This window comes from Trichomonas vaginalis, chromosome VI, assembly GCF_026262505.1.
Source record: "Trichomonas vaginalis G3 chromosome VI, whole genome shotgun sequence".
In the NCBI taxonomy this organism is placed as follows: Eukaryota; Parabasalia; order Trichomonadida; family Trichomonadidae; genus Trichomonas; species Trichomonas vaginalis.
In genome coordinates this window covers 8,506,981-8,528,983 of record NC_067208.1, presented here as the reverse complement: position 1 = coordinate 8,528,983, position 22,003 = coordinate 8,506,981, and the positions used below count along the sequence as shown (strand labels likewise).

General features: G+C 31.5%; 3 protein-coding genes and 3 pseudogenes across 6 annotated transcripts, besides 13 other annotated features; 2 read left to right on the top strand and 4 right to left on the bottom strand.

The window, feature by feature from the left end:
* Positions 1-8,292: 8,292 nt before the first annotated feature.
* Positions 8,293-8,321: a mobile genetic element.
* Positions 8,322-8,617: 296 nt separating this feature from the next.
* Positions 8,618-10,544: a mobile genetic element.
* Positions 9,671-10,273, top strand: TVAGG3_0829010 (MULE transposase domain-containing protein; the record flags this gene model as incomplete). The annotated part of the gene is made up of 1 exon (XM_001291864.1): positions 9,671-10,273. One exon carries the CDS (start codon positions 9,671-9,673, stop codon positions 10,271-10,273), a length of 603 nt encoding a protein of 200 aa, XP_001291865.1.
* A 6-nt stretch (positions 10,545-10,550) lies between the features above and the next one.
* Positions 10,551-10,576: a mobile genetic element.
* A 1,632-nt stretch (positions 10,577-12,208) lies between these two features.
* Positions 12,209-12,234: a mobile genetic element.
* Positions 12,235-12,451: 217 nt separating this feature from the next.
* Positions 12,452-12,489: a mobile genetic element.
* A 303-nt stretch (positions 12,490-12,792) lies between these two features.
* Positions 12,793-13,330: a mobile genetic element.
* Positions 12,836-13,330, bottom strand: TVAGG3_0828950 (organellar and viral DNA polymerase type B; the record flags this gene model as incomplete). Its single annotated transcript, XM_001282094.1, has 1 exon — positions 12,836-13,330. One exon carries the CDS (start codon positions 13,328-13,330, stop codon positions 12,836-12,838), a length of 495 nt encoding a protein of 164 aa, XP_001282095.1.
* A 559-nt stretch (positions 13,331-13,889) lies between these two features.
* TVAGG3_0828930 lies at positions 13,890-14,880 on the bottom strand (annotated as a pseudogene). Its single transcript has one exon. A coding segment is annotated over exon 1 (991 nt).
* Positions 14,881-14,942: a mobile genetic element.
* Positions 14,943-15,062: 120 nt separating this feature from the next.
* Positions 15,063-15,171: a mobile genetic element.
* A 141-nt stretch (positions 15,172-15,312) lies between these two features.
* Positions 15,313-15,421: a mobile genetic element.
* A 141-nt stretch (positions 15,422-15,562) lies between these two features.
* Positions 15,563-15,671: a mobile genetic element.
* A 141-nt stretch (positions 15,672-15,812) lies between these two features.
* Positions 15,813-15,920: a mobile genetic element.
* A 141-nt stretch (positions 15,921-16,061) lies between these two features.
* Positions 16,062-16,170: a mobile genetic element.
* Positions 16,171-16,334: 164 nt separating this feature from the next.
* Positions 16,335-22,003: part of a mobile genetic element that runs on past the window's edge.
* Positions 17,078-18,074, bottom strand: TVAGG3_0828860 (organellar and viral DNA polymerase type B; the record flags this gene model as incomplete). The annotated part of the gene is made up of 1 exon (XM_051248378.1): positions 17,078-18,074. A coding segment is annotated over one exon (997 nt), but the record flags the coding sequence as incomplete, so codon positions are not given.
* Positions 18,164-18,644, top strand: TVAGG3_0828850 (annotated as a pseudogene). The gene has a single exon. A coding segment is annotated over exon 1 (481 nt).
* On the bottom strand, positions 19,052-19,613 carry TVAGG3_0828840 (annotated as a pseudogene). Its single transcript has one exon. A coding segment is annotated over exon 1 (562 nt).

Sequence of the window (22,003 nt, the reverse complement as noted above, 5' to 3'; positions counted from 1 at the left end):
CATAGTATATGTGCGCAAACTACTGGAATAATGGTATGCTTATCTTTTCATTTTAAAAAATAAACGTATTTGAATAATTTCGTAAAAAATTAGAATTACTCGATATTAAGCATATTGCTTTTCTATCATATATGCTTATATTCTACAATAGTGTTACCAAACATCGGCAACATCATACGTATAATACAACTTTTTTAATACTTGAACGTCAATTTGACAGACTCAAGTTTCGAATTAGAGACCAACTTTCATCAGCATAGTATATGTGCGCAAACTACTGCATAATGGTATGCTTATCTTTTCATTTTAAAAAATAACGTATTTGAATAATTTCGTAAAAAATTAGAATTACTCGATATTAAGCATATTGCTTTTCTATCATATATGCTTATATTCTACAATAGTGTTACCAAACATCGGGCAACATCATACGTATAATACAACTTTTTAATACTTGAACGTCAATTTGACAGACTCAAGTTTCGAATTAGAGACCAACTTTCATCAGCATAGTAATGTGCGCAAACTACTGCATAATGGTATGCTTATCTTTCATTTTAAAAATAACGTATTTGAATAATTTCGTAAAAAATTAGAATTACTCGATATTAAGCATATTGCTTTTTCTATCATAATATGCTTATATTCTAACAATAGTGTTACCAAACATCGGGCAACATCATACGTATAATACAACTTTTTAATACTTGAACGTCAATTTGACAGACTCAAGTTTTCGAATTAGAGACCAACTTTCATCAGCATAGTATATGTGCGCAAACTACTGCATAATGGTATGCTTATCTTTTCATTTTAAAAAATAACGTATTTGAATAATTTCGTAAAAAATTAGAATTACTCGATATTAAGCATAATTGCTTTTCTATCATATATGCTTATATTCTACAATAGTGTTACCAAACATCGGGCAACATCATACGTATAATACAACTTTTTAATACTTGAACGTCAATTTGACAGACTCAAGTTTCGAATTAGAGACCAACTTTCATCAGCATAGTATATGTGCGCAAACTACTGCATAATGGTATGCTTATCTTTTCATTTTAAAAAATAACGTATTTGAATAATTTCGTAAAAAATTAGAATTACTCGATATTAAGCATATTGCTTTTCTATCATATATGCTTATATTCTACAATAGTGTTACCAAACATCGGGCAACATCATACGTATAATACAACTTTTTAATACTTGAACGTCAATTTGACAGACTCAAGTTTCGAATTAGAGACCAACTTTCATCAGCATAGTATATGTGCGCAAACTACTGCATAATGGTATGCTTATCTTTTCATTTTAAAAAATAACGTATTTGAATAATTTCGTAAAAAATTAGAATTACTCGATATTAAGCATATTGCTTTTCTATCATATATGCTTATATTCTACAATAGTGTTACCAAACATCGGGCAACATCATACGTATAATACAACTTTTTAATACTTGAACGTCAATTTGACAGACTCAAGTTTCGAATTAGAGACCAACTTTCATCAGCATAGTATATGTGCGCAAACTACTGCATAATGGTATGCTTATCTTTTCATTTTAAAAAATAACGTATTTGAATAATTTCGTAAAAAATTAGAATTACTCGATATTAAGCATATTGCTTTTCTATCATATATGCTTATATTCTACAATAGTGTTACCAAACATCGGGCAACATCATACGTATAATACAACTTTTTAATACTTGAACGTCAATTTGACAGACTCAAGTTTCGAATTAGAGACCAACTTTCATCAGCATAGTATATGTGCGCAAACTACTGCATAATGGTATGCTTATCTTTTCATTTTAAAAAATAACGTATTTGAATAATTTCGTAAAAAATTAGAATTACTCGATATTAAGCATATTGCTTTTCTATCATATATGCTTATATTCTACAATAGTGTTACCAAACATCGGGCAACATCATACGTATAATACAACTTTTTAATACTTGAACGTCAATTTGACAGACTCAAGTTTCGAATTAGAGACCAACTTTCATCAGCATAGTATATGTGCGCAAACTACTGCATAATGGTATGCTTATCTTTTCATTTTAAAAAATAACGTATTTGAATAATTTCGTAAAAAATTAGAATTACTCGATATTAAGCATATTGCTTTTCTATCATATATGCTTATATTCTACAATAGTGTTACCAAACATCGGGCAACATCATACGTATAATACAACTTTTTAATACTTGAACGTCAATTTGACAGACTCAAGTTTCGAATTAGAGACCAACTTTCATCAGCATAGTATATGTGCGCAAACTACTGCATAATGGTATGCTTATCTTTTCATTTTAAAAAATAACGTATTTGAATAATTTCGTAAAAAATTAGAATTACTCGATATTAAGCATATTGCTTTTCTATCATATATGCTTATATTCTACAATAGTGTTACCAAACATCGGGCAACATCATACGTATAATACAACTTTTTAATACTTGAACGTCAATTTGACAGACTCAAGTTTCGAATTAGAGACCAACTTTCATCAGCATAGTATATGTGCGCAAACTACTGCATAATGGTATGCTTATCTTTTCATTTTAAAAAATAACGTATTTGAATAATTTCGTAAAAAATTAGAATTACTCGATATTAAGCATATTGCTTTTCTATCATATATGCTTATATTCTACAATAGTGTTACCAAACATCGGGCAACATCATACGTATAATACAACTTTTTAATACTTGAACGTCAATTTGACAGACTCAAGTTTCGAATTAGAGACCAACTTTCATCAGCATAGTATATGTGCGCAAACTACTGCATAATGGTATGCTTATCTTTTCATTTTAAAAAATAACGTATTTGAATAATTTCGTAAAAAATTAGAATTACTCGATATTAAGCATATTGCTTTTCTATCATATATGCTTATATTCTACAATAGTGTTACCAAACATCGGGCAACATCATACGTATAATACAACTTTTTAATACTTGAACGTCAATTTGACAGACTCAAGTTTCGAATTAGAGACCAACTTTCATCAGCATAGTATATGTGCGCAAACTACTGCATAATGGTATGCTTATCTTTTCATTTTAAAAAATAACGTATTTGAATAATTTCGTAAAAAATTAGAATTACTCGATATTAAGCATATTGCTTTTCTATCATATATGCTTATATTCTACAATAGTGTTACCAAACATCGGGCAACATCATACGTATAATACAACTTTTTAATACTTGAACGTCAATTTGACAGACTCAAGTTTCGAATTAGAGACCAACTTTCATCAGCATAGTATATGTGCGCAAACTACTGCATAATGGTATGCTTATCTTTTCATTTTAAAAAATAACGTATTTGAATAATTTCGTAAAAAATTAGAATTACTCGATATTAAGCATATTGCTTTTCTATCATATATGCTTATATTCTACAATAGTGTTACCAAACATCGGGCAACATCATACGTATAATACAACTTTTTAATACTTGAACGTCAATTTGACAGACTCAAGTTTCGAATTAGAGACCAACTTTCATCAGCATAGTATATGTGCGCAAACTACTGCATAATGGTATGCTTATCTTTTCATTTTAAAAAATAACGTATTTGAATAATTTCGTAAAAAATTAGAATTACTCGATATTAAGCATATTGCTTTTCTATCATATATGCTTATATTCTACAATAGTGTTACCAAACATCGGGCAACATCATACGTATAATACAACTTTTTAATACTTGAACGTCAATTTGACAGACTCAAGTTTCGAATTAGAGACCAACTTTCATCAGCATAGTATATGTGCGCAAACTACTGCATAATGGTATGCTTATCTTTTCATTTTAAAAAATAACGTATTTGAATAATTTCGTAAAAAATTAGAATTACTCGATATTAAGCATATTGCTTTTCTATCATATATGCTTATATTCTACAATAGTGTTACCAAACATCGGGCAACATCATACGTATAATACAACTTTTTAATACTTGAACGTCAATTTGACAGACTCAAGTTTCGAATTAGAGACCAACTTTCATCAGCATAGTATATGTGCGCAAACTACTGCATAATGGTATGCTTATCTTTTCATTTTAAAAAATAACGTATTTGAATAATTTCGTAAAAAATTAGAATTACTCGATATTAAGCATATTGCTTTTCTATCATATATGCTTATATTCTACAATAGTGTTACCAAACATCGGGCAACATCATACGTATAATACAACTTTTTAATACTTGAACGTCAATTTGACAGACTCAAGTTTCGAATTAGAGACCAACTTTCATCAGCATAGTATATGTGCGCAAACTACTGCATAATGGTATGCTTATCTTTTCATTTTAAAAAATAACGTATTTGAATAATTTCGTAAAAAATTAGAATTACTCGATATTAAGCATATTGCTTTTCTATCATATATGCTTATATTCTACAATAGTGTTACCAAACATCGGGCAACATCATACGTATAATACAACTTTTTAATACTTGAACGTCAATTTGACAGACTCAAGTTTCGAATTAGAGACCAACTTTCATCAGCATAGTATATGTGCGCAAACTACTGCATAATGGTATGCTTATCTTTTCATTTTAAAAAATAACGTATTTGAATAATTTCGTAAAAAATTAGAATTACTCGATATTAAGCATATTGCTTTTCTATCATATATGCTTATATTCTACAATAGTGTTACCAAACATCGGGCAACATCATACGTATAATACAACTTTTTAATACTTGAACGTCAATTTGACAGACTCAAGTTTCGAATTAGAGACCAACTTTCATCAGCATAGTATATGTGCGCAAACTACTGCATAATGGTATGCTTATCTTTTCATTTTAAAAAATAACGTATTTGAATAATTTCGTAAAAAATTAGAATTACTCGATATTAAGCATATTGCTTTTCTATCATATATGCTTATATTCTACAATAGTGTTACCAAACATCGGGCAACATCATACGTATAATACAACTTTTTAATACTTGAACGTCAATTTGACAGACTCAAGTTTCGAATTAGAGACCAACTTTCATCAGCATAGTATATGTGCGCAAACTACTGCATAATGGTATGCTTATCTTTTCATTTTAAAAAATAACGTATTTGAATAATTTCGTAAAAAATTAGAATTACTCGATATTAAGCATATTGCTTTTCTATCATATATGCTTATATTCTACAATAGTGTTACCAAACATCGGGCAACATCATACGTATAATACAACTTTTTAATACTTGAACGTCAATTTGACAGACTCAAGTTTCGAATTAGAGACCAACTTTCATCAGCATAGTATATGTGCGCAAACTACTGCATAATGGTATGCTTATCTTTTCATTTTAAAAAATAACGTATTTGAATAATTTCGTAAAAAATTAGAATTACTCGATATTAAGCATATTGCTTTTCTATCATATATGCTTATATTCTACAATAGTGTTACCAAACATCGGGCAACATCATACGTATAATACAACTTTTTAATACTTGAACGTCAATTTGACAGACTCAAGTTTCGAATTAGAGACCAACTTTCATCAGCATAGTATATGTGCGCAAACTACTGCATAATGGTATGCTTATCTTTTCATTTTAAAAAATAACGTATTTGAATAATTTCGTAAAAAATTAGAATTACTCGATATTAAGCATATTGCTTTTCTATCATATATGCTTATATTCTACAATAGTGTTACCAAACATCGGGCAACATCATACGTATAATACAACTTTTTAATACTTGAACGTCAATTTGACAGACTCAAGTTTCGAATTAGAGACCAACTTTCATCAGCATAGTATATGTGCGCAAACTACTGCATAATGGTATGCTTATCTTTTCATTTTAAAAAATAACGTATTTGAATAATTTCGTAAAAAATTAGAATTACTCGATATTAAGCATATTGCTTTTCTATCATATATGCTTATATTCTACAATAGTGTTACCAAACATCGGGCAACATCATACGTATAATACAACTTTTTAATACTTGAACGTCAATTTGACAGACTCAAGTTTCGAATTAGAGACCAACTTTCATCAGCATAGTATATGTGCGCAAACTACTGCATAATGGTATGCTTATCTTTTCATTTTAAAAAATAACGTATTTGAATAATTTCGTAAAAAATTAGAATTACTCGATATTAAGCATATTGCTTTTCTATCATATATGCTTATATTCTACAATAGTGTTACCAAACATCGGGCAACATCATACGTATAATACAACTTTTTAATACTTGAACGTCAATTTGACAGACTCAAGTTTCGAATTAGAGACCAACTTTCATCAGCATAGTATATGTGCGCAAACTACTGCATAATGGTATGCTTATCTTTTCATTTTAAAAAATAACGTATTTGAATAATTTCGTAAAAAATTAGAATTACTCGATATTAAGCATATTGCTTTTCTATCATATATGCTTATATTCTACAATAGTGTTACCAAACATCGGGCAACATCATACGTATAATACAACTTTTTAATACTTGAACGTCAATTTGACAGACTCAAGTTTCGAATTAGAGACCAACTTTCATCAGCATAGTATATGTGCGCAAACTACTGCATAATGGTATGCTTATCTTTTCATTTTAAAAAATAACGTATTTGAATAATTTCGTAAAAAATTAGAATTACTCGATATTAAGCATATTGCTTTTCTATCATATATGCTTATATTCTACAATAGTGTTACCAAACATCGGGCAACATCATACGTATAATACAACTTTTTAATACTTGAACGTCAATTTGACAGACTCAAGTTTCGAATTAGAGACCAACTTTCATCAGCATAGTATATGTGCGCAAACTACTGCATAATGGTATGCTTATCTTTTCATTTTAAAAAATAACGTATTTGAATAATTTCGTAAAAAATTAGAATTACTCGATATTAAGCATATTGCTTTTCTATCATATATGCTTATATTCTACAATAGTGTTACCAAACATCGGGCAACATCATACGTATAATACAACTTTTTAATACTTGAACGTCAATTTGACAGACTCAAGTTTCGAATTAGAGACCAACTTTCATCAGCATAGTATATGTGCGCAAACTACTGCATAATGGTATGCTTATCTTTTCATTTTAAAAAATAACGTATTTGAATAATTTCGTAAAAAATTAGAATTACTCGATATTAAGCATATTGCTTTTCTATCATATATGCTTATATTCTACAATAGTGTTACCAAACATCGGGCAACATCATACGTATAATACAACTTTTTAATACTTGAACGTCAATTTGACAGACTCAAGTTTCGAATTAGAGACCAACTTTCATCAGCATAGTATATGTGCGCAAACTACTGCATAATGGTATGCTTATCTTTTCATTTTAAAAAATAACGTATTTGAATAATTTCGTAAAAAATTAGAATTACTCGATATTAAGCATATTGCTTTTCTATCATATATGCTTATATTCTACAATAGTGTTACCAAACATCGGGCAACATCATACGTATAATACAACTTTTTAATACTTGAACGTCAATTTGACAGACTCAAGTTTCGAATTAGAGACCAACTTTCATCAGCATAGTATATGTGCGCAAACTACTGCATAATGGTATGCTTATCTTTTCATTTTAAAAAATAACGTATTTGAATAATTTCGTAAAAAATTAGAATTACTCGATATTAAGCATATTGCTTTTCTATCATATATGCTTATATTCTACAATAGTGTTACCAAACATCGGGCAACATCATACGTATAATACAACTTTTTAATACTTGAACGTCAATTTGACAGACTCAAGTTTCGAATTAGAGACCAACTTTCATCAGCATAGTATATGTGCGCAAACTACTGCATAATGGTATGCTTATCTTTTCATTTTAAAAAATAACGTATTTGAATAATTTCGTAAAAAATTAGAATTACTCGATATTAAGCATATTGCTTTTCTATCATATATGCTTATATTCTACAATAGTGTTACCAAACATCGGGCAACATCATACGTATAATACAACTTTTTCGTACTTCTTTATCGAATTTAAATAGAACTAAGTTTTTATTTTAAATAAAACAGAAATAATTCTAATTTATAATCTCATTATTAATTTATTCTCATTTTAATATTTCATCGATTTTTTATTATCGATATTCAATACAAATGAATTCATATTATAATAGTATCTAGTATAACTAGGTATTCTATCACAGTATTTCTTCAATTTATTATAATATTTCAGCATTTTTTAGTTTCAATGCTGATTTGTTCCTTAGCTTGTAAACTATAGTTACTTTATATCTTCGGCTATTATCCTATTCAACTTAGACGTAAAAAAATTAAATAACGTATAAATATAATTTTAATGGTAAAAGATTAAATGTTTATTCCGTATGTAATGTGATTTGATTTGGATGGTAAGATAAGTTTCGGTATAGTTTTTGTTAATTGATTAAGAATTGTTGAATAAAATTCTGGAACTTCGTCAATTTCTTTGATTCCCTCTTCCTCGCAATACAACTCCATATCATTAACTTGTATTTAAAGACTTCCATATACAAAACTATATATAATGTTTGAAAGTTAAATCCAATCTTTTTCGAGAAAGGGACAGACTAGCCCATTGTCACTTTTTAATTTAGCAAATGAACGCTTATGGAGTGGAGTTTTTGGGTAAATCTGATTTGCTTATAAATGAAATAAAATCAAAAGAAACCATATTGGCATTATATTATGCAAAAATAAATGATCTTACTTAGTACTTTTAAAGTTAATTTCAGAAAAAATTTGACACAATGGTATCCGGCACATACAAGTGGTGTACAACCAAAATATAAGTTGGTTTAAACATATATTGCTATATCTCATGATCTTACTTAGTACTTTTAAAGTTAATTTCAGAAAAAATTTGACACAATGGTATCCGGCACATACAAGTGGCGTACAACCAAAATTTCATATCCCTAGTTTTACATTTATGTTTAGTTTTATTTCACCTAATTTTCAAAGATCATAATTGAATTAGATGGCCAAGCTATTCAAAACACGACCAAGCTTATCAAAATAAGACCAATATATTCAAAATTCTTTATTCTTTCAAATCATTTCATTTTAATGCAGATCCAAGATCACGAACTCACATGTATCGAGTTGCTTAAGTATGGAGTGCAACAAGAAATCCAAGCAGGTTGTAGTTATTCATATAAAACTAGGAAAGAAAGAAATCAAATCCAATTTAATTGTAAGTGGCCGAATTGTCCATGTCGCTTCCTTGTTGATACACTTCCCGATGACAAGTACCACATACGAAAATGTATTAACACCCACAATCATTCTGCCTCTTTTCCAAACAAATCACAACAAATTACATCATATTTTTCTAGATCTTATTTAACAAGATATTTTGAATCAAATCAAGACCGTGTTTACGCACAATTAAGGTGTTTCAAAGATCTTAATATCCCATTTGATAGTGGGATCATTCCGGAAATGTTTCAACAATCTACAGATGCTTTAAAAAAGTTTTCTAAACGCCTTCATGCAATCAATACCCGTTTCTCAGCGGATGATGTTACATCTCTTGCAATTTTTGTCGACATGGTTAAGAGTCATTCTCCGGATGATCTCATCGAGTTTATTCACGAGCCAGATCGTATGATTTTCTATTACGCCCCATTCGAAGCAAATGCTTTTTCACATCAAATACAAACTTATCACATTGATTCCACTTATAAGCTCTTGCGCTCTCGCATACCATTTTATGCCGTCACTGGCAAATTCGCGGAATCAATTGTTTTTCCGTTTTTGTATTTTTTCGTTTGGCCCGACACAAGTGAAAATATACAAGTTTGTCTCACAGCATATTTTGGCTCCATCAATCGCGAACCATCTTATTTTTCAATGGACTGCGCACCTCAAATCACAAATGCTGTTGAAACAGCCATCCCCTTATGCCAGATCATTTGGTGTGGCGTTCATGTGTTGCGCGCTGTCATGAGAAAGGCTGAAAAGTTTCAAGATCGTTCCAACTTCGAAACTTTCTATAACTTAATGAAGTTATTGGTCTTTGGTTCTGAAGAGGAAGAAATTGATCCTGATGAAGTTTACAACAATTTAGAAGAAATTTTAAATGAGGAACCTGCTGCCCGTGAATACTTTGACCGACAGTGGCGCCATCATCTTGACAGGTGGATGCTTCGCTATAGAAATGAAGGAGATGAACAAACAACATCTCGGAATCACATTTCAAGGTTTTGAAGCACCAGTACTTCCCAGAAAGGCAAAATCTTCGACTCGATGAACTTGTCATCGAGTTATATTCCAGTGTTGTTCCTTCATTCCTGATTAAGTTGCAAATTAAAGGTCTGGATTCAGAGAGAAGTGTTAAAGTTATCAAAAAAGTCACAAGAGATTTCGAAGAAATGACACAATTTAAAAAAGTCGAATGCATCAGTATGCTTGAAGCTGTTCAGAAAGGTCTGAAAAATGATACACTTGATCCCAACATTGTTTACTCAACATTAAAAATGAGTGTGGGACAAACTATCCAGTGTCACTTTTTTATTAACCTTATTTTAAAAAATTAATAAAATAATAATAAAAAATTATTTGAATCTTTTACATTAATTGTTTCTTTTTTAAAAGTACCTTTAAAGTACAATAAACAAGATTTGAATCTATTGATCCTTGTTGCAAACTTGAATATATTGCTTCAAGCATTTTTGAGAGTAGCCCATGCTAGCTTTTATCTCTTCTTGGATACCAAACTGGAGGAGCTCCATAGTGTTGAATATCACGGGCTCCATACAACAAATTGAATAAGGTATTTCAAAATTTGAAGGAAATGGTCCATCATTGAATGTAGTGGCCGGGAATTGAATGACATACAGATAGTTTGAGGAAATTTGTTATAAATTATAATATAATTGAAGAATTAATTATCAAAACAAGTCTAAGAGCCATTTGTCAGATTTTCCCGAAATGCAAGGTTAAGATTTTAGCAGCGACTAACTTTGAGTGTACATATATAATTGTTATACTGAGTACTTTCTATCTGTGTTACTTATTTGAGTCTAAGAGCCATTTGTCAGATTTTCCCGAAATGCAAGGTTAAGATTTTAGCAGCGACTAACTTTGAGTGTACATATATAATTGTTATACTGAGTACTTTCTATCTGTGTTACTTATTTGAGTCTAAGAGCCATTTGTCAGATTTTCCCGAAATGCAAGGTTAAGATTTTAGCAGCGACTAACTTTGAGTGTACATATATAATTGTTATACTGAGTACTTTCTATCTGTGTTACTTATTTGAGTCTAAGAGCCATTTGTCAGATTTTCCCGAAATGCAAGGTTAAGATTTTAGCAGCGACTAACTTTGAGTGTACATATATAATTGTTATACTGAGTACTTTCTATCTGTGTTACTTATTTGAGTCTAAGAGCCATTTGTCAGATTTTCCCGAAATGCAAGGTTAAGATTTTAGCAGCGACTAACTTTGAGTGTACATATATAATTGTTATACTGAGTACTTTCTATCTGTGTTACTTATTTGAGTCTAAGAGCCATTTGTCAGATTTTCCCGAAATGCAAGGTTAAGATTTTAGCAGCGACTAACTTTGAGTGTACATATATAATTGTTATACTGAGTACTTTCTATCTGTGTTACTTATTTGAGTCTAAGAGCCATTTGTCAGATTTTCCCGAAATGCAAGGTTAAGATTTTAGCAGCGACTAACTTTGAGTGTACATATATAATTGTTATACTGAGTACTTTCTATCTGTGTTACTTATTTGAGTCTAAGAGCCATTTGTCAGATTTTCCCGAAATGCAAGGTTAAGATTTTAGCAGCGACTAACTTTGAGTGTACATATATAATTGTTATACTGAGTACTTTCTATCTGTGTTACTTATTTGAGTCTAAGAGCCATTTGTCAGATTTTCCCGAAATGCAAGGTTAAGATTTTAGCAGCGACTAACTTTGAGTGTACATATATAATTGTTATACTGAGTACTTTCTATCTGTGTTACTTATTTGAGTCTAAGAGTCATTTCTACCATAGAACTAGATATTGTCTCTCATTAAATATATATAACTGTAAACTGCTTAATTCATTTATCTATTTAGATAAAATTATATTTATATAAGATTTCATGTTATTATTTCATCTTTATTATTTTTTTATTCCTTTGAAAAGTGACACTGGATAGTTTGTCCCTTTCTCATTAAAAATATTATTGCAAAGAAAACATTTGATTTAATAAACATTTAATTTATTATAATTAATTTTTTATTACAGTATAGTAAAAAATGCTATAAATAAATTATTATATTTTATTAAAATGTGACTTTTAATAGTAAGTGAATAAAATAAATCAGGAATTGGGAAAGAAATAAGGTTAATTAAAAATAATGAAAATTACAAGTTTAAGGTTAATGAAAAAGTGACAATGGGCGAGTTTGTCCCCCACTCAATCTTTTTCTATTTCTAAAAAAAATTGAGACCTAAACACGAGATAGCTTTCCGAAAATTTTCAGGGACATTTTTAATCATTTTTTTTATTTATTGTAATATCTTTGTTATTAAATTTGAATTGTTTAATATTTGAATGTAAAGAATTGAATAGTAATAATTTTAGTTTTAATACATAGCTAATTGCTAAGCAAAATAATTAATTTATTGTAATTTTGACATGTAAACTAAAGGGAAATTTAGCCGGCCAAATATATGTCACTTTTTGACTTCACCTCACTTCCGCCATTTCGTCTTATGACATTTTTATCACGAATGACCTCATTGCTGACAAAAATAAATGACCTCAGAACTTCAACTTACGAATAAAGCTTGTTTTAGTCGTTATTGAGAAGTTAAACTTCTCTTCAAAGCAAGGTTGACATGACTTACATAAGTCAAATCCAATCTCTTGACCGTCATAAAGTGCTTTGTAAAGTTTCATTAAACTGAACTCAGAGTCTTTGTCATATGTTCCTTGCGGAACCATTAAACCTTTATCTTCATCATAGAAACACTGAACAGAGTCAGGAAACATTTCATTAGTGGTTAAAGCAATAACATCTTGCTTCACGCCTTTCATTCTGCAGTGAAATGCAACTTCATTTAAATCATTCGTGAGTAAGTCTATGTAAGTCTTCTTTCCACAAAATATTGACTTGTATGCTAAACTTTGTTTTCCAGGTGTGATTTCTGCAAAGTCGCTATGAAATTGACCAAGGTTTTTACCAATGAGAACTCTTCCATAACGTTTCTCAAACTCTTCAGCTAAACGAGGGATATCTTCATTGTAGAGATGCATACTGTCCGTATCGCTATAAAAGATGTCCATTCCTAAGTCCTCAGCAGTACAGAATACTTCACACATTATTCTCTTCGACATAGACAGAATGTTAACACCAAGTGGACAGAAGTTAAAGTGTCTGCAAATGCTTTTCGTTAGCTTGAAAATAGTTTTATCTGAACCATCCAAACCTTCGAACTTCACTATATGGTTGTAGTTTCTGATGGCATATCTTATAGCATCTTTGTCATTTACTATGGTTATTTTTGACTCAATAGGAGATAGAATAGTTTTGCCATAAATACTGTTCAGAATGAGCTTTATATTTTCTTGCAAAGGATTTCCTTCTTTCTTATACTTTAACCTTAACTCAAACAACTTCTTTACTTCATCTCTTATTCTAATATCTCTGTTTCCATCGTAGTAGTATCCTTGCAACACTTCACATTTGACACCTTGATATTTTATGAGGTCTTGTAATGTTATATGGTCAACATACATGAGACAGCAAGTGTTTGAACTTCTGGGAACGTTAAGTTCTGGATTTAGTTCAGGGTCACAAACTATTAAAGGAAAGTGTCTATGTATTCCAATCTCTGTTATCTTAATGAGAACAAAGAAGCCAGACATAAACTTTTCACCAATGGGTTCCTTTTGGTCGTCATCGAATAAATGTCTCATGAGATACTCTGTGCTTAACATTTCTTTCTTCATAACCTTTGGAATACCTTCTAAAGTATAAAGTCTTGCTATAGCTGATGGATATAATGAAACAGCGTCGAAGTCAGCAATGAGTTTCTTTTCGCTCTTTTGTTTCATGTTATCTGACAGCATACATCTTCCACCTTGAATACAGCGTGAAATAAATTCTCTTGGTTTATTTGAGAGGTCATATAAATTTCCATTCGGGAAGTACACTCTGTTCTCAAACAATTTGTTAGCAATAGAACAAATACTAACGTAGTCATATACGTTTAAATCAAACTCTTTCAATATGTCATTGCGGAACTTAACAAAACCTTCTCTTAAAATTCTTACATCTTGTTTGCAATAAAATGTGCTATACTTTTCTAAGTCGAAGTGGTTTTCATCTATTCTGCAACCTTTGATGGAATCTATGTTTTTCATGAACGTATCCGCATCCCGGATAAACTTACATGCTTCAGAAATGACAGCAGTTCTGTTGTCATTTGCTAACAAAACACTGCTGTAGTAGTTGTATGGAAATACTTCTTTCGGTCCTGTTTGTAAGTTAAACATAGCAGGAAATAGTTTAAGTTTCTTATTTATAACACTGTAAGAGTCTTTTATAATAATTGCCCTTCCTTTATATAAGCCAGTTATTTGCATTGTTCGTGAACCTTTAATGATGGGAGTTCCTTTCACTTCTGTCATGTGTCTTAAGATGAAGTTTATATCATAACTGAGGTTATGGAAATATATTAAACTCTTGTCAGGAAGTCGTTCCAAAAATTCTGTTGCACAGTTCTGACCCCATATGCTTTCACTCACTGAACCATCTTCACTGTCATAACATATGTTAAAAGCTTTATGAAAGCCATCGGTACTGTTATATACGAAAACGATAAAAACGGTTTGACAGAAAAGTGACAACTTTACGTGTCAAAAATATAAAAAGTGATATTTTATTCATCATTATCTTCTTCATAATTTATTTCATATTCTTCGTCTTACCAACAAAAGATGGGAATGTGAACAATTGCGGGCAATTTTTAGCCATTTTGGCTTGGAACTAGAGCCTGCGAGGTACATGGATAGTATCAGTACCTCACAGGCTCTAGTTCTCTATATGGCGCCGAGAAATTTTGGTGAAATGTGGTCGCATTTCACCAAAATTTTTTCGGCGCCATAGGATGAATTGGAGGGTGAGAGATATTATTTCATACAATACTACTCTCACCCTCCAATTCCCAGCCAAAATGGCTAAAAATTGCCCGCAATGTGAACAATTGCGGGCAATTTTTAGCCATTTTGGCTTGGAACTAGAGCCTGCGAGGTACATGGATAGTATCAGTACCTCACAGGCTCTAGTTCTCTATATGGCGCCGAGAAATTTTGGTGAAATGTGGTCGCATTTCACCAAAATTTTTTCGGCGCCATAGGATGAATTGGAGGGTGAGAGATATTATTTCATACAATACTACTCTCACCCTCCAATTCCCAGCCAAAATGGCTAAAAATTGCCCGCAATGTGAACAATTGCGGGCAATTTTTAGCCATTTTGGCTTGGAACTAGAGCCTGCGAGGTACATGGATAGTATCAGTACCTCACAGGCTCTAGTTCTCTATATGGCGCCGAGAAATTTTGGTGAAATGTGGTCGCATTTCACCAAAATTTTTTCGGCGCCATAGGATGAATTGGAGGGTGAGAGATATTATTTCATACAATACTACTCTCACCCTCCAATTCCCAGCCAAAATGGCTAAAAATTGCCCGCAATGTGAACAATTGCGGGCAATTTTTAGCCATTTTGGCTTGGAACTAGAGCCTGCGAGGTACATGGATAGTATCAGTACCTCACAGGCTCTAGTTCTCTATATGGCGCGAGAAATTTTGGTGAAATGTGGTCGCATTTCACCAAAATTTTTTCGGCGCCATAGGATGAATTGGAGGGTGAGAGATATTATTTCATACAATACTACTCTCACCCTCCAATTCCCAGCCAAAATGGCTAAAAATTGCCCGCAATGTGAACAATTGCGGGCAATTTTTAGCCATTTTGGCTTGGAACTAGAGCCTGCGAGGTACATGGATAGTATCAGTACCTCACAGGCTCTAGTTCTCTATATGGCGCCGAGAAATTTTGGTGAAATGTGGTCGCATTTCACCAAAATTTTTTCGGCGCCATAGGATGAATTGGAGGGTGAGAGATATTATTTCATACAATACTACTCTCACCCTCAATTTTAATTACTTAAACTCATTCTATTTTTTTGACATGTAAATGTCACTTTTACTGAGATCTGACACAATGTCAGATCTCTTTTTTTCGTATATAAGAGTACTGCACTCAAAGTCAGCAAAGAAAACGTGCTCAGGAATGAACTTGCACTTATTTTTATTTACTTCTTTTGACTCGGCTTTCTTCTTCAGTTGTACACAATACTTTGGAGCATATGTCAAATCTTTAAATGGTGCAAGGTTCTGTTTATATAAGTCAGTCGTATATGTGAAAAGTTCTCCATAAGAAATAGGTTCGAAATATTTGCACTCCCACAATGTTTTCATAACATCCCATAACGGTGTTGTTCTATCATAACGAACTACATATTTATCTTCTCTCTTTGTATAAATCTTCATTTGTTTCTCAATGTTCATTCCACCACAAGCTTTGAGAATTTCTATATAGTTGCGAACGAAATATGTTGCCATTGGTAATCTTTCATTTAGCATGTAGTGGTCTTCAACAAGAAGTAAGTCAATAGTTCTAACAGTTTCACATTCTTTTGGTATGTATCTCTTTATTTCATTATGTCTTGAGTCATTGAAGTAACCAATGGTAACATTAAATGCTATACCTGTTGCGTCAGAAATTTCTTGTACTTTACTTTGAGGAAAGTCTCTAACACGAATGACTTCTCTCATGTGGTCAATAGTTTCTTCATTTACTCCAGCCTGAATGCAAGCATAAACGAAACAATTGTCTTCTGTCATAAGTGCTGCAGTTCTTTTGTTCAATTCATTGAAGATTTGGTAGCGCTCAAGATTTATAGGTAATGTGCAAAGATACTTCCAGAACTGACCGCTTCTCTTCTTATAAAACTTCTTTTCACCATTATCTTTCCAAAAGCTTTCTATAAGTGCTGGGTTTCCTGTTTGCTTAAGAGCTTCCAAAATGGCTTTCTGGTCATTTGTCAGTGTGCTTTCATCTCTATAGGGTCTCTTTTTTGGTTTGCCTTTCTTTACATCTGACATCGTTAAGCCTTCATATTCTGTTAAATCATACATCTTTATTTCAGTAAGATTCTTTATGTTTGTCAAGAAGAAGTCATAGTGCATTTCAACAATACCTGCAGCATTTGCTTCTATCTCTGATATAAAGTTCTCCTTCAAGAGCTGATGTAGTAATGTTCCAATATTATTGAGGTTTAACGTAGAACATTCATACTTTCCACCAAGTTTATAACATACCATCCATCTTTGTTGGGAGTTTATTTTAATCTTCTCTAAGAGTCTCATGAAAACCTTACCGAAATGTTTGTGTAAGTAGTCTCTGTTTGGTTCATCTAAAGCTTCGATGTCAAAGTCAATGAGTCTATTGCCTGACTTCACATTTCTCTTCCTATTCTCTTCATCTTTCTTTAACCATCTCTCACCTTCTTTTGGTTTGTCGTCAATGGAACGAAGGACATCGTTAGCTTTGCGAACTTGTTCTATAGCACTTTTAAACATCTCTCTTCTCTGTTGTTTCAGTGTGTCGTCTCTTCTTCTTGTTTCACCAACGTTTGCATTTGTTATGTCAAACATTTCTCTTCTTACTTCATGAGGTACTGAACGTCTATGATATAAGTCAATAGCAACGTCATTTAAAGGAAATGCTCTTGCATGGACTTCGTCCTCGCCGCGTTGCGGCTTTATGAACTCATGAATTCTATCATAACTTATTGCACCATTGTAGTCTTTAATGAAGTCAGCGAGTGCTTTTTTGTTTGTTGCGTAATGTTTTGCTACTTCTATGTTAGCTTCTGTAAGAAGTTGTTTTATTTCCGAGTGTTCTAACTTAGACAACTTCCGATACATCTTTAGTAGGAAATAAAATTTTTTTTTTGAAAAAATTAGATTAGATTTTTTTAAGTTATTTTTCAAAATAATTTAATATTTTTATTTTAATGAAACACATGCAAGATTGCAAGTTCTTTTCATACAATGCTCTCGCTACTGCCATCAAGAATGAGTTCAATAATGCTTCAAATGTTAATGTTATCTTTAACAAGAAGTTTGTGAAAGAATCTAAGTTTGGTCAGTATGTCAGACCATTAGCTATCGTCATTGACCGCAAACGTTATACTTCACAAGAGTTAGCAGTAGTTTTGAAACAAAAGAGTTTCTTCGTGAATGTCAAAGATACTCATTATACTGTTATAAAGAACTCTAACATTGACTTCTTCAGTATTGCTTTAAATCTTTCCGAACAGAAAGAATATAAGAAGGGTGAAACAAATGTGAAATATTATCCTTCATCTCTGAAGACAATAACGAAACGCGAACAAAGATGTTATACAGAAATTCTTACCAAAGGTTGAAGAAGCTTCTATTGACATTGACGAAGGAAGTGAAATGGTTGAAGAAATAGACCCTGAAGCTTTATAAGAAAATTTATTTTTGAATAACTGATGGTGTCACTACGTCACCATGTCACCAGGTTAATTAACTTCTTTTAAAAATGATGACAACATGATATTTTGACAACACAGCAGGATTAATGCAAAAATGAATGTTATCGTTTATGTTATCGTTTATGTTATCGTTTATGTTATCGTTAATGTTATCAGTGTCGAACATAATTGACATGGAGCATTTATGTTATCGTTTATGTTATCGTTAATGTTATCGTTAATGTTATCAGTGTCGAACATAATTGACGTAGGATTCATGACTTCTTCGTAAATGAGTGTAAATATAGCACAAAAATATATTTTAGGTGAAGAGGTGAGATCTCACCCGTTTTTTCACCTCTTTTTTCACCTCATTCTCTCTTCGTTAATGTTGTCGTGACTTCATTCTTCCTCTTTGAAGTTATCGAAATATTCTGTTATTTTTTCCTTCAGTAATGTTAAGTCTTCTTTGAATGTAAGTATTGTGCAACCTTTGATGTCATAGTGTGTTTGAGGAAGAGTATTTTTGACAATTTCCTTTATTTGCTCATTCGGTGTCATTGAAATCGGTAAGTTTTCACGATAGAACCAGTTTCTGTCAGTTTATATATCTAGCTAAGTCATAAAAGCTCTTGTTGTTTCTTCTCACTAAATGTAACATAACCATATCTTTATCTTCTTCTTTCTCCAATTCTTCAGTATATATCATATACCTATAACTCTTTTCCTTTCCTTTGGTACTGAACGCGGTATTCTTTTCTGTATGCTTTGTCTTTGGATTCAATGACTCATCTTTTTGCTTTATATAGTTCATCTAACATCATGAAATATAACAAGCATAACGAGGTGAAGCCCACATTGCTACAGCGTTTACTAAAAGTCTATGAACATAATAACCTTTCAAACAAGGAGCCAAATTCTTGCGATTTTCATACGAAATCTCTTCATTCTGCAAAGCAATCATATGAGGAAATTCTTCTAAAAAGTTCTTTTGTCTGTTGGTTTTCAAACCAATGATATGCTTGCTTTGTAGAACGAAGAGCATTCATATACTTTGCATTTGGTACATGTCATCTTTGACTGAACGAATGAGACGTAACTGTTTGTTATACTGTATGTACTCGTATTTTTCATTTATAGCTTCATGGACTATAACTGTTGTTTGTGTCTCTGATGTTGTCATTACTGTCTTTACATACAAAATAAAAAAATAAATAAAATAAAAACTAACTTTATTTTCTGACTTTCACAAAAGACCAAAAATAAACGCTTTACATGTATTTCAGCAACTTCGTCAAATAATTTTATAGCTTTATCTATCTCATCTACTTCAAACTTTCTTTACCTTTCGTGGAGCACCATACATTTTAAAACTTCAAGTAGTTTCTTGTTTGCAGCTCTCATATCATTAACGACACAACCTTGACTCTATTGACTGTACTGTCATATCTTTGAGTTATATTATATGTTCTTCCTATCTTATATCTCTTTGTATTGAAGTCCTTCGGTTTCTGAACGATGTAAAGTAAGCCTTCACTGCAACGTTCCGTATCGAATGAACATAAGTTATGAATGTTATATCCCAACACTGGGTCTAACCATAACAAAACTATTGGTATAAGACTTTTGTCTATAAGATATGCTCTTGTTCCATGAAATGCTATTGATATCATGAGCTCAGGATTTCTTGTCAAAATTTCTGAGTAGAAGCAATTCTAACCCAGTCCTTTGTTTTCTTTCCAGAAGGTGTTATAATGTCTGACAAGAATATTTGTTGTATTTCTTTGAGTATCTTAGTTTAAATCACCTATTCTAACCACTTTGGTGTCATTGTCTATCTTTCTAACTGTTTCAAACTCAATGTTTGTCATTACTGTCTTTACATACAAGATAAAAAATAAATAAAAATAAAACTAACTTTATTTTTATCTTTTATGAAATTCATGAAATTTGGTCATTTTTCAGCAAAAATAATGTTTAGGTGAAGAGGTGAGATCTCACCCGTTTTCTCACCTGTTTTTTCACAAGCGTTTTAACTGAATTGTTACGATGTATATTTGAAATCCTAAACAATTTCGTAGCTTCTATTTCTTCTTTTAGTACATCGAATGTTTTAATCATGCCGAAAGTCTCTTTATATTTCTTCTTGACGTCAGACAGAAGGAAATCTTCTGCTGTTGGATAGTTTTTATTAAGAAATGTCAACATATCCATTTTATACTTCTGCTGGCTTTTCTGCTTCTTTCTTTAAGTCTGCATAGTCGTTTCGCATTCTTTCTATCTCTTTGACTGGGTAGTTATATTTCCTCATTGCTGCTTTACATTTTTGAACATTGCGGATTATTTTTGCGTTATACATTGAAATAAAACCAGCTAGAACAACTAAGGCGTCAATGGTTTTCTTTAACTCAAAAGCTGCTGGTTTTATCTGTTCATTCCATACTTTACCTCTTCTATCTTTATCTCTTATCTGCCATACACATTCTGCAATTAATGAAACAAAGTTGTCGTATGTCTTAAATTCTTCGGATTTGTAAAGGTCAGAAATATTTTTATAAACCATGTCGCAATCTTGTCCATAACTTTATGGCTGCAATGATATCCTAGAAACTCATAGTTTACCTTTCGTATGAACTTTCTTTATTTCTACCGAGTCAGTTGCTTTGACTTCAATTTCGTCAAATTCGGGAATGGTTAGTTTTTTGTTGCTGAATTTCAGGTAGTTTAGGTAAATGGTCGATGAGTCCTGCATGTCATAAAGATATTCTTCATTTTCTTCATCCTGTGCGGTACAGTCTAAATTACTTGTTAACAGTTTCTTTGCTTTATCTTCTGGATTTTTGTTTTCGAAAGTATATGAAGAAGGAATGAAGTTTTTCATCTCTCCCAACATTGACGTAGGATTCATAACTAACGAGTTTGGTGCTGTAGTTGTTTGAATTGTTGTTGTGGCCGATTGTTGAAATCATATCTTTACATACAAAATAAAAAAAATAAATAAAAATAAACTAACTTTATTTTCTATCTTAAGGAAATTCATGAAAATTCATAGGGGTGAAAAAAGAGGTGAAAAAACGGGTGAGATCTCTACCTCTTCACCTAAAATATATTTTGGTGTAAATTTATGACAAAAATAAATGGTACCATTAATGATATCATGACTGTTTCTCATTCATGTCTGATTTACATCTAATGAAAAAGTTTAGAAGAATTTTCTTATTTTTCTGGCTTTATTTTTGTCTTTCCAGTACTCCCGCTCTAATGGTCCCAGATGTGTTGACTTTGACTCTCTCAAGTTCTTAGATGGTAATAACATCTTCAACGCCTCCTTCAATATCTTACTTTATAAGTGTC